Raw genomic sequence first — 13,226 nt, forward strand, 5'->3', positions numbered from 1 at the left:
TCTTCACCAAAGGTTAAACCCATGCCCAACTCCATGTGGAAGGGCATATGCCAGCCCACGTGCTGGGAGGACCTGACTTCCCCAGACACACGTGGGGACAGCGGGAAGCTGTGCCTTGCACTGGGCTAACCTGTGGTTAGCTAGGGCTGGAGAGTGCACCAGTACACACATGACCTTCCACAACGGAAAAGAGAAGGAAGCGATTTGTGAAGTGTGGTGGTGAGCGGGTTAATGACTGTACCTCCAGGCTCTTCTGCTCCACAGTGTATGAGACCCTGGGAGCTGAAAATTGCCTGTGCACAGGGCAAGGGGCCAGGAAATGAGGCAGTCAGTGTCCACCAGCACATCCCGGGCTGTCACCAAAGAACCTACTGCTTCCCTTTCAAGGTGACTTTGGAGAAGAAGTTGCCATTTCAGCTCTGCCTGAAACAAGAGCAGCTGTGTGTCTGCAAAACAAGGCTCGGTTGTTTGGCAATGAACATTCCTCCAAATCTTCCTTGCCTCAGATGAAAGCTGGAATGGAAGATTATATGCTGGCACAGTCCCCATCGATACCACCTTCCAGCCACAATCACAAAGACCTCTGCCCACTGCCAAATACTGCTCAGTGCTCCTGCATGTTTGCTACACTGCCGTCAGGGGGATGGAGACAATGATGGTTTCCTCCAGACATGACAATGAAGAAGAGCCCTTGAAGAGCTCCATCTTCACCTCTCTGCAAGGGGCTGAGCTGAACCAAGCCCAGAGGGCAGGAGCCTGCAGAGAGCCAGCACACAGCCCTGCACAGGGCCATGCCGCCTGCCTGTGGCTCTGCCACAGCCCTCCTGAGTGACCTGGGGTAGCTCTCCTTGCACCTGCCTGCCTTTTCCTCTGACTCTTTTACAAACCTTGTCAACATCATCCATAAATGCACAAGCTATCTCCTACCATTCACTAAAAGGATTGCAGCACAACAGGCCACAATTTAGAACATGGCCTCTGGACACAACTGTCCCACCATTGACTCAGCTAACACCAGTGCTGGAAGGTTGAGATCCAGCCGGCAGGAACAGCAAAGTCTGCATTTACAGCCCCCATCAGAGCAGGCAGCCAAATATGGATGGCAGGTAGGAAGAGCAGAGACAGACAAAGGGCAAATTTTTGTCCTCAAAAAGGGGAGACAAAAGCAAAAATTTAACTCCTACAATGTGTTCTGTATTTGACAGGATATTCATCCTTCAGCAGCAACAGCTACCCTGGCTACAGCAGCCCTCCAAGAACTGCTGCAGATGTTTTCAAAAGGCAACTTTGATAAACAGCACTCATGACATACGGTCTGAATTACCGGTGTGGTTGGAACAACATGTTATGAAAGATACTTCCTCCATATCCTGGCCTCACTGCTCCTTCTTGCATCTCCAAGGTTGTTATCGATTACGTTTTCTGGGAACACTGACGGCACCAAGTGAGTGCTGGTTGCCAGGCCAACACGCTCACAGGCGTTTTGCTATTACTCCTTAAGGAAGCACAGCTGCTTATGCAATTTCATCTTGTGATGCTCATACTGTAACAAGAAAACACCAAAGCGAATCAAAACAGCAACAGGGAGCCCAAAGGAAATGGCTGGTTGATGCCTTCTCTTGGCCAGATTCAAGGCTGACACGGCACAATGCAGCAGTTGACTCTTACTGCACCCAATTTGAGATACGGTTTTCAGAAGTGAATCTGAACCACACACTGACATTTTTCAGAGGAGCTTTAGCGATAAGAAAGACTGATGGCTGAACTTCTCTGGGTGTCTGACTCCCAGCCACAGGTGTCAAGAGCATCTGGATAACGGGTTATCTCACCCCACTCCCTTTCAGGCAATAATTTTTTACATGATCATATTGCCCAAAACTGTGCCAGACCCTCCAGCTCCTGCCAATACATTTCAATCACAGACTGACCAAGTCCCAAGAAGAGGTAGGAGGGCAGAGCCAGCCCCTCGGAGAGATTAGGGTTGGACAAAATGTGGTCTTACTGGATTTAGTGACCGATAGTGTCAAGCCACAGGAAAACCTGCGGAGACTGGTCTCTGCAGCAGTTAGCGAATACTCAGAGTCTGGGAGAAGATCGCTGGAGCTAGGGGGTACATGGGAAAAGACACAGTTTCTCTGGCCTCATTCCCCGTCCTCTGCAGAACAGCTGAGAAGGATCTCTACAGTGAGCTTAACGGAGAACAGTAAAAATAACATTTTCTGCAAATGGCCTGAAGAGGCTCTGCTGTCTCCGCCTATGCTCTCTTCAGCAATATAATTTGAACATGTCTAAAATATTCCAATAATGTGTCCCAGAAAATGACACTTGTATGTATTACTCTTAACATAGAGAAGAAAAGTTTCAGGACTCCGGTATGTTTGCCTGTATCTAAATCGGCAAAGACGATGGTGCATAGTAATTACTGTCATATTTCCTGGCAAAGGGAGGGAGATCAAGATACCTAATTAACATCTTCTTTCCCATGGGAGCCACCAATGACATGGTAAGATGCATTATTCCAGCTTTGCAAAATAAACAACTGAAATGGGAAAAACATGGCAATCACATTATCTCTGAATGCCACTGATTCTGCATCCTTCTGTGCATTTTGTCTGTATTGCTGGAGACATGCTGCTTGCTGAAAATGTGTATCTGACAACAAGGCTGGGAGGCTTCTTTGGGGAACAGGTGTTGAGGGAATTTGTGGGGTGCTCTGGTAACTCCAGGAGGGCTTGGGCAGCAGCAGGACAACCACTGCAAACAGCCAAACAAAAAGGAAAGCTCTGACAAAGCAGTCTTCTCTGAAAGCAAGGCTAAAAAGGCCTCTGTACAAAGAAGGCCTGTTTGTATGTTTACTGGCAGTGCCATCTTACTATTATCACTTGTATAGCAACAGAGAGAAAGACACACAAATGAAAAGAATATCAAATGAGAAGCCACAAGAGGAGTAACCATTAACACACCATGGGACCAAGTGATGACTCGGTGCAGTTTCAGCCTGGAGAGGCTGTCGTGTTTACTGACCCCATGCACAGATCCTGTCCCTGCCCAATCTGCCATCACAGCTCCAGCGTCAGCCTTCATGGGCTGAGTGCCTGATCCAGCACAACTAAGTATCATGGTGATTTTCTAACGGTGCAGTGGTGGTGAGGGCCGTAAACATGAACCTCTTTACCTAGAGACTGGCTACTACAATGCCAGGCTATGGAAGATGATGGGATACAGACTGTTTCCTTGACACACTGTCTGGTAGTTGGAACAAGCACAATCCCTGTCTTCAACATGTGTTTTTTTGCATAGCCAGCCTAAAGGGACTCCCCACCTCTGCTCAAGTATTTACTGGCTATGCCAGGGTAGTCTTTCAGGCTGACATTCATAGAGTCATAGAATGGTTTGGGTTGGAAGTGACCTTAACAGTCATCTAGCTCTGACCCCCTGCCCTGGGCAGGGACACCTTCCACTAGCCCAGGTTGCTCACAGCCCCGTCCAACCTGGCCTGGAACACTGCCAGGGAGGGGGCAGCCACAGCTGCTCTGGGAAACCTGTGCCAGTGTCTCACCACCCTCACAGGGAAGAATTTCGTTCTTATAACTAATCTAAATCTACCCTCTGTCAGTTTAAACCTGTTACCCCTCATCCTATCCCTACACCCCTGATGCAGAGTCCCTCCCCACCTTTCCTGTAGCCCCTTTCAGCACTGGGAGGCCGCTATAAGGTCTCCCTGGAGCCTTCTCTTCTCTGGGCTGAACACCCCCAACTCTCTCACCCTGTCCTCACAGGGCAGGTGCTCAAGACTCCTGATCATCTTCATGGCCTCTTCAGGACCCACTTGAGCAGGTCCATGTCCTTCTTATGCTGTAGCTTATTTAAATACATTCATTTAAAGAGTAGCTGGTTACAGGAATAGATTTGTTGCAGCTGCCCATTTAGTCTGTCCAAACAAAGCCTAAAACAATGGCTGAATTAGGATAAATTACATTCAAACTGTAACATGATTTTCCTCTTACCAATTCTCCCCTTGGCTGTTTCCTGCACACTGTGCTATTTCTGCTGTCTAAATCCCTTCACCTCTGGGGCAGTATCTGCCACAGTGCAAAAGCTGTGTTGGCTCAGGATGAACAGATAAAATTGAACCTTTTCCTACTGTCCTTACTTCATCTTCATTTTTTCCTTCTTTCCCTGTCACTTCCCGCCCCCACTTTGCTCCCTCACAGCTTTCATCTCACCAGCTCTCTGCCCCTCACCCTCATAGCTCTCCTGCTGCTGGATCTGCTCCCCCCCCATTCCTCAGTCCCTCACTCCTCCTTCAGCTCAATGCTGCCATGTCTTCGTTCTTCATCACAGGTCTAGGGCTCCCCCCTCTTTCTTTTCCACTTAGAGACAAACACATCCCAGTCTCTGGGGCCCCCCAGTCGCCAAAAATCCTGGCACCTCTCATTTATCTGTCATGGGCTTCATCTTACCCACCTTTCCTATGACTTAAGGGCTCTGAAAAACAAGGCAGGAGCACTCAACCCATGGTCGGCCTCTGTGCTGTGTCAGGAAGTCTGCCACAGTCTTCTGGCAGTCTCTTTGCATCCTGCATGGCTTGTGTACCCTGCCAATTAATGAAGGGCTCTGTTTGTCACTCTGGCAGGACGTGTTACTGTTCTTAACATTGACTGACACCAGGACAGAGGCACTGTCCTGAGGCTCTGGTAACAGGATTTCAGGAAATGCTTTTCCTTCATCTATCAAAAAAATAATTCATCAAATAACCATGTGGGTAATCCAAACCCCCTCCGAACATAAGCCTGAATTTGTCATGTAATGAAGAAAGCACTCAATCAGCTGAGTCACTGTACATAAAGACATATTGTAGAAGATGCTTCACAATGCATCCAACTACTTTTACCCCTAATTATATAAATTTGTCAGGTTATTACTGTCAAATTAATATTTGACATTATATTACTGAAAAGAAAAATAAATGTATTTGAAGTGTTAAAAAGCAAACCTTTGCAGCTTGATGTTCCTTGCAAATCAGATATGAAGGATTGTGCTGAATTGCTGGTTCCCAGAGAATGCTGCAGCGCATCTGTACTGCTCCTCAGCGCTTCCTCCCAGTTAGGTGACCACGACTTTTCAGTAGGCAAAGAAAAGGCTGCCACTCTCGCATTCATTGTAAGTCAAACACATCCTGTGCTCTACCACGGGGTCCGATCCAAATTGTTCCACATCAGCCCACTTCAGAGTGAGTTTCTGAAGATTATCACGCCTCCTTTGCAGCACACATCTCACGTGATGTGAAAATGTCTGGCTTGACAAGAGCTACAGATATCATCCTCCCCTCTTAGTACTTCCAAAATCCTTATCAAAGATGCCATGTGTGTGTTCAGGTGAGAGGGAACATAGGCAGGCATGGATCAGGCACAGCACATTGAAACTCAGTGGATCTCAGGCTGGGGGGTGCTGCAGACCACCCCAAAGACAAGGTGTCTTCAGGAGCAACTTGGGAGCAGCATGGGACTTGTGGGCTCACAGAGACACGAGGCTGAGGATGTAGGGGGGCTGAGCTGGTCTGCCAGGGGCAGGCAAAGTTCATATACACAAATATATATGCACAAATACATATAAAAAGGAATAGCTGCTTTACCGCCCTTACTTATATCACATCCATAACGGCTTCCTGTGTGCGGTGCCAAAACCCCCAGCCTATTCCCTCGTACATATTTGCCTGTGATTTCAGTGGATGCCGGATCAGGCCCTGAGGCTGGCCTGTCCGCAGCGCTGTGCACTCTCCCACGTTCCCATCGGCTCATTTGAAAGGAGGGCATTGATGTGTCTCCATAATGCAGCCATTACCAGCGTGATACCGAGACAGATCAATCAAAGGCAACACAACAGCCAGATTCAGAGGATTCCAAAATTGAGGTCACACTCAGTAACTCTTAGATGCCAAGAGAGAGAGACATGCATATATACAGGAAGGCAAATTTTAACTGTGCAAACCTAAAAATGTCACTTGTAGTGATGGATTGGATGCAGTTTGGCAAGAACTGTTACTTCCTCCCCCACTACCACCCCTCGCCCCTGCATCAGTGTTGGCATAAGGTGCCTTTGTCCTGGTGGCCTGACTCTAACCTCCCCCTTAACACACAGCCCTCAGATTTTACAGTGCGAGCCCCGCAAATGGGTGCCCTGCTGTGCCTTGAAGGGACTATTGCACTGCTGCAGAATACCATTTACTAGGAGAGGACCATTTCATGACTAAATCCCAGCTCCTGGGTCAGTCAAGTGCTGGAGAGCTTCCTTAGCCGAAACACCTCAAAATGTAACTGAGCTGTCATCAGCAGGGATGGGGCAATGGGTGGCTGCCTGGGAAATGCCCTGGTTATACCAGTGCTCCGCTGCGGATGAGCTGGTTGCTGCAGTTGCTGGGGATTTACAGACTCCAACATGGAGGATGAGAAGCCAGAGATCTTCCTAGGTTATAGTGCTGGACTTGCACCAAGGAAAATAAAATCCCTGTAAATCTACTCAAACCCACAGTTTGGCTTAATTATCTCAGTTGATCTTGGCTTCTTGTGCATTTTCTCCTCAGCTGTTTGGAGTCAGTAAGCTACTACAAATGATCAAACAATTCACATTACTGGTAATTATGTGTATCAAAGTGGCATTTAAAAACTTCACCTGATACACTGCCCCACTGAAGTTAAAATTTACAAGCAGACAAACACATCAAAGATGGCTGAATTTGGTAGCAAATGGCAATCCTGATTTCAAGATCAAACTCTGAATCGAACACCAAAAATCCACCTCTAAACTTCCTGCTTCACAACGCATTAAGCACATCCAGCTAGTAAGTACTAGTGTAAAATGGTAACACATGCTCCTACAACACACGCTCCCTTTCTATCACTACAGTAAGTTGCCACCAGGTTTCTCCTTCAAAAAGAGAAAAATGATTATATCTTAAGTATCCTAAACTGGTTTACACTGCATTAATTAAATATGGGTTTAGCCAGTATTTAATCCTGAGTGCGGAGTGCACAAGTCTCCAGAGAGCTAGAAATTCATGCATGAAAGCAAGCAGTTTTAGGGACTTTTCTAGTGTTCAAGGACAAAGATGCCATGAGATAAGATATATTAAGACTCCCAAGCAAAAACTGTATATATTGACAATAAGTCCCCACACCAGAGATCCTGCAATCTAAGCAGACAGTGGAGAAAAAAGCAGGGGAGGAGGAAATGAGGCCACAAAGTGGTGATCGAAGCAAACTTCACCCGGATCAAGAGTAATCTTGTTACCCTGGCAATGTGTGTCCCCAGTCTCACTGCCTGCCCTAGATTATTGTCCGTCGTTTTTTTCTTGTTCTGTTGTTGCCTCAAAAAGCAACATGAAATTATACTACTGCAATGCCTGCTGATGGGCAGCAGTGGGTTCCTGCCTCCTCTCACTCATTAGCTGCAAACTCCTCAATTAAATGTGCAGGTCTCTCAGACACTGACCACCACTCAGAACTTGAGCTTGAGAGAGCCTGAGAAGAGCGTTTCTCTCCTCTCTTTCTAAGGAGAGGAAATTCCTCTTCATCCTATAAAGTTATTCCCACCTCTTCATGTATATGGGTGGGACTTGTCCAAGACTGAAAATCTGTGGCAAAGATGAGAAATGCACTCAGTCTCCCCATGGCCCACAGCCTCTAAGAACTGCAGCATCTTACCTCTGTGATTCCTGCACAACTGCTCCTGCTTATTTGCTGGCTAAGCATAGCACAACGTTGGGTTACAGCAGAGAGACAAGAACTTGTATCATACCCCCAAACAATTGTCGACAGTGTGCTTACCTGAATGCTTACACAAAATTTCTTTTACCTTTGGCTTTCAAATTTTGGCTATCCACAAGAAGAGATTCAACTAAATGCATTTACTTTTAGCAAAGAGATCTATTTCCAGGACAATTGCTTATAAAATGACTATAGGGTCCAACAGCCTTAAAATTCTCCAGCTGCTGAGGAATTATGGATAGCATCTCCAGATGTTGCCAACAAACATTGCTAGAAAGATTTCTTTAGCATGCATGGATGGATGCATCAAGGGCAGTTGTGTCTGTACAAGAGAAATTCATCTTGCACTGTGCATTTGGGGTTTAAAGTGGGAAATCTGCACAGACAGAATTAGCATTTACTTCTAAAAGAGGAAACTTGCTTTGAATATTTCATTTTGACACAGTCACACATTTTTTCTACCCAAATAACAAGCTGAATCCTAATGTAGTTTACAAATAGACAAAGTCCCAGCGAGTATCCAGTGAAATATGCCTGGGCAAGGGTGAATAAATGCTGACGCTGCATTGTAGTATTCCTGCTCAGATTGAGCAACACATTATTCTGCAAATGGTGGTTTCAAGAAGGTGTTGTTACTTGTGAGCAGTAACAGGAGAACTCATCCTTCAGGCACACACAAATGCACGCAAGAGCAACATGAGCCATCAATGCACAACAGCTGAGCGGTTTCCTACTCCCTCCTAGCCCAGAGGAGCTGAGCAGCTGCTCTACACCAGCCTGTTCTCTCGTCCCCAGAGAGATGACCTTGTCCCATCTACCAAGACGCACTAAGGCACCGTCATGCCTTTCCTGAAGTCTTCTCCGAGCACTGCCCAGGATCCTGGGTAAGGATGCAAGCTGTGCAAACCCAGATGAAGATGCAGCCCTTGCTGTGAAGAGCTAGTGCCCTTCCAAAGCACATGTTCCCTCATGTCAGCTCCCCTGAGCCCAGGGCACACTTGGCTCCACGTAACATTTCCACTTGGAGAAACATCCAGTGGCCTGCAGAGCCCCATGTTTCGTGGTGGGGCATTGAGGTGCATTACCTGCGGTCTCCCTGTCCCCCGTCGACAGCTCTCCGTTGATCCCATTCTCTTTGGTCCGAGCGTATGTCCCTGGCTGTTCGTGGCTGCCCAGCCCTGGCTCCTCGTCCTCTCGGTAGGGAAATCCATTGGCACTTCTGACCAGTCCGGCACCCGCACCACCCTGTTCCTTAATTTCAGGTGAATGTGGGTGTGAAGAAGCCTCTGTTAGCTGACCCGAAGTCCAGTGCGGTGCCTTGGCTTCATCTTTCCTATCCTCCGCCATGGTTCCTTGCCTTCACCGCTTGTCCTGTAATGACATTAGCAGGAGATATCAGCTCCGAGTGGGTGACTGTGCCCCTGACTGTCAGGCAGCGACCGGGTGCAGCACAGGCACGTTACCAGCAGCGCTGCCAGGGAAACTCGCGTCTGGCAGATGAGAGAGGGTTTCAATGCAGAAGTGTCTCTGCTTGTCTGTCCTGGGCGTGAGTGAACTGCTTTAAAACCAAAACAAGCCACAAGTAAAAATTATGGGTCAAGTCCTCCCTGACTCTCATATGCCTTGCAATGATTAGCACCAGTTTCTTGAAGGCTGCCCTTCCGTTAATCTGATTTTAACTCATTAATTACAGTTAAATGTCGACCCACTTAACGAGAAGTGAATCAGTCATCAATAACGCAAGGACATCTTCCCAGGGTGATAAAGAGAAGAATGCCACAACTGCTAAAAGAGGTAAAGCTGCTATTGCAATTTTCATTGCAGTCGGAAAGAGCAGGTGCTCTTCAGGCACAGAACCGCAGGGTGATCCGTCCTCCGTGGCACGTGTAATCTGCTGCTAGCCATGGCAGAAACCACGTTTGAGAACATCCACTGGGTTCCTGAACATATGCGCTATTTGACCCTGTTTATATCCACTCTTACTTGCTGTTTTGTGAACATTCACACTCGTTCCCTTTTGTCCAAAACAGCCCCTGGGGAACAGTTGTTTCTCACACAAGCATTTGCATTCTCTTATGACTATCAGTATTTATACATAAACAAAACTAATCATTATTTGCTACTTCACACGTATTTCACTCCTGTTAATTAGCTCTCATTTGTCCAAGCCAGGAAAAGAAGCCACTGCACAAGCTGTAGGCTTTGGCTACTCCTCACAGAAAAATGTAGTAGTAGATCCTCAATATGTAAACCTAGGAAGACAATATATTGTAATTATCAATTACAAGTAACCTCTGGGGGCAGGGTTGAGGGGTGGGGGAGAAAAGCTTAACCTGAGCTAGCTACTTCCAAGTGAATGGCAGCAGACCTTTTCCAAAAGTACTCGCCACTTTTTTTTTTTCTTTTTTTTTTTTCTTTTCCCCCCCCCCCGGGAGAAAAAAAACAACCCTAAAAGAAAAAGCTGGATGCAGTCAACCAGCCAGGTATCACAGAGGCTGAGTGGTCTAGAAAGAAAGGCACAAAACTGGATGGTGCGTATATTCTGCAGACGTATAACAAAAACCAACCAAACAAACCAGAAAAAAACCCTCCTGGTTTCCACAGAGTCAGGTCAGTTTGCAGAAAAGCTCCAAATATGAGAAAAAGCTAGTGTTATTTGTTAGCTAATCATTCACAACTGTCCACTCGACCCCTTTCTGATCAGATATTATAATTTAATAATACTGTCTTTCAGAGCTACTTTAAATTAAAATAATCATGGTGAATCATGAAAATTAGATTTCATTAACAATAAATATGTGACTCAAACTGTAGTTCCACCCCCAAAAGGACTAATAACTCTTTTGCCTCTGGTGAAACTACGGTGTTTTGGGAAGCACAGCTCTATTCGCTCTTATTCTGACCCAGCACCTTTCCCTGGGGATAACCAATTGCATAAAGACTGCAGGAGCAGGTGAAACTTCAAGCCCAGCGTTTCTTCTGAGCTGTAATGAAACTGGTGGGCTGAGCAGTACCACAAAGCCCAGTGGCACTGAGATATGGATTAATCAGCCACATAAACGGTAAACGTACTCCACATCCCTTTGCCTTCCCGTCCTCCTTTGCCCTGATGGGATACTCATCAGTGAGCCACTCTGCATATACAGCAAGAGCCTAAACGCAGCCATCTTAAATGATGCAGAAGAGCTGAGGAGGTGGTTATGAAGGAGAGAGCATGTGCCAGGCAAAGACCATCTCCTACATACCACAGACATAACCCTCTGCCTCCAGGTCTGTCTACTGCATGACACTAGAGAACATTTTCTGATCAGTGCCTTTCCAAAACATGAGGCCATGGGACAAACATCTTCCTATGTACAGGAGTGAGTAGTGCGCATCCAAAGCCACCAACATTTGGGGTCCGAGGAGAGAACTGAGCCTGTTCTGGGAAAAAAAAAGATTTTTCTCATCTATGTCCCCTGAAGAAGCTCAGGGAAAAAAAAGAAAAAAAAAAACCCTAAACCCTAACTCATGGCTTTCCCCACCAATCCAGTGCAATTTGAACCTGACAGTGAGCCTCAGGAGCAGTATGAACCTGCCCATCAGCTTCAGCAGTTCAGCCCCTGGGTCACCCCCAAGGGCAGTCCAGAGGCTCGGCAGGGAGAGGGAGGGTTACACAGGACCCGAGCGTGGGGAACGTGGTTCTGAAAATCACTGGGATGAACATAATGGTTATATTCCACTGCTGCAGTTTGGAGGCTATTATCCCTGAAGTGCCCTTCCCTGTTCCAGGCAGCCACTCCCTGCTTCACTGGAAGCTCTTGAGGAAGGATATTCACATCATTACAATGGACTGTGTCACAGAAGTCCTCTGTGAAAGTAACAGGAGTGCTTTTATCTTTAAAAATAAATACAGTGGGCAGGCTTCAATGAGAGCTGTGTGTATCTGGAGGCAGAATTTGGCTCAGTATTTATAAAAGATGGTTACAGAGTGAAACATGGATGAATTCATTCTTGACTGTTATTCATCAAGTGCTCTCAGAGTTTATAATGGTAGTAGAAACACAGCGAGTGAGTCACACAATGCATCTTTGTACTCAGCAATTTAGCAATGACTATCTGCTGTATGGCATGATTCATCCACAGCTCAGGTTCAGATCCAGAATATACAGGTGTGTTTTTTACCATCAGGTTAGTTGTTTTTCTGTCATTTCATTAGCACACCATGAAATTAATCAGGTAATTTAAATATTGACATAGAAATATCAAATACTGTGTCAGAATTTAAATAATGTTAGGTATATAAAAAGAAGAAATGTGGAATAGTTTGCACAATCTAGGGAAACAGTGTTTCAAGGAAGCAAAAAGTTCCTCTTTCCACTAAGATTTTCTTATTCTTTGCATAAACTACAATGAAGGCTTTCAAAAAATATCAGAAAAGGCGGCACAGCCGGTCCTCTAAACTGTCATGTTGCCTTAGTTAAAAATGAATTTGAATATTTATGAGCCTTTCTTCCCTATCTATTATAGCAGAACCTCATTATCAGAGAATCTGCAGCAGCAGTCTTACTAGTATGTTCTCACTCTTTTTCTCCTCCATCAGCTGAAGTTCGTGACAGTGAGAGGGTGACCAAGGCAGGCACTGCACCGTGCAGGAAGGGCAGTGGAGCTCATGGGCTGTACCAGCCTTGGCTGCACCAACACCCCAGCACAGTCCCTTACTCCAAAGCCTTCCTGGTGACAGCATGCCAGTACGCCACGGGGCACAAGTATGAGCCTCGGCATAGGCTGCATTAGCTACACGGCATGGGACTGTGGAAACACTCCTCCCTCAGTATGTTCCTCAGCTTGAAGCCTAATCAAAGACAGCCGAGCACATCAGGGTATGGGAGCGGGGTGAGAAATGCCCCCTCCTTCCAGAAGGATCAAATAGGTGCTGTTGTACACCACAGACCACATCAATGATACTGACCCACAGCTGTGGGCCATGCACAGCCCTCACCAGAAGACTTTCCTTGTCCAGACAGATATGGAGGATGCTACTGAGACCCTGGCCATTCCCTGTCCAGAGACACCAAGCTCCAGTGGCAGCTACCAGTGGCAGGCAGCAGTGAAGCAGCTGTGAAGAGACGCTTCACAGACCTTAAATTCATGTCCTTGTAACCCAGGCGGTGCACTGGGGACAGCATTATGGATCTGAACTGCCTTGGACATCCTGCCTTGTAAGCTAATAACTTGTAGCAGAAATGATGGTAAAAAAAATTTCCCTCATTCTTTTCAGCTATATGGGGACTGTATAGAGACAGAAAATATTTAAATAACTTGTAATTAACACAGAGGGACAAACCTCATGGGGAACGTGAGGTCCGACTCTGCAGTTACCTTCTCCTTCCACAGACACTGTATATAGAATTCTTAACCCATACACTTTTTATGTGACACCAGCTCCCACTGCTGTGGCTGGGGTGAACCAAGACAGAA

At 46.5% G+C, this 13,226-nt stretch overlaps 1 protein-coding gene across 27 annotated transcripts in view; it reads right to left on the minus strand.

Annotated features, from left to right (window-relative positions):
- The window catches only part of MAP2 (microtubule associated protein 2), a 234,011-nt gene that overhangs the window by 63,153 nt on the left and 157,632 nt on the right, over window positions 1-13,226 (minus strand). For 25 of the 27 annotated variants that reach the window (XM_074910427.1, XM_074910447.1, XM_074910446.1 and 22 more), the window contains one exon: window positions 8,852-9,137. The exons of the other annotated variants lie outside the window; for them this stretch is intronic. In XM_074910427.1, coding sequence (XP_074766528.1) covers window positions 8,852-9,113 — 262 coding nt within the window. In that variant the 5' untranslated portion in view covers window positions 9,114-9,137. The remainder of the gene's footprint in view (window positions 1-8,851; window positions 9,138-13,226) is intronic. 27 annotated transcript variants of the gene reach the window in all.

The sequence above is a fragment of the Athene noctua genome, chromosome 7 (genome assembly GCF_965140245.1).
Source record: "Athene noctua chromosome 7, bAthNoc1.hap1.1, whole genome shotgun sequence".
NCBI classification, from domain to species: domain Eukaryota; kingdom Metazoa; phylum Chordata; class Aves; order Strigiformes; family Strigidae; genus Athene; species Athene noctua.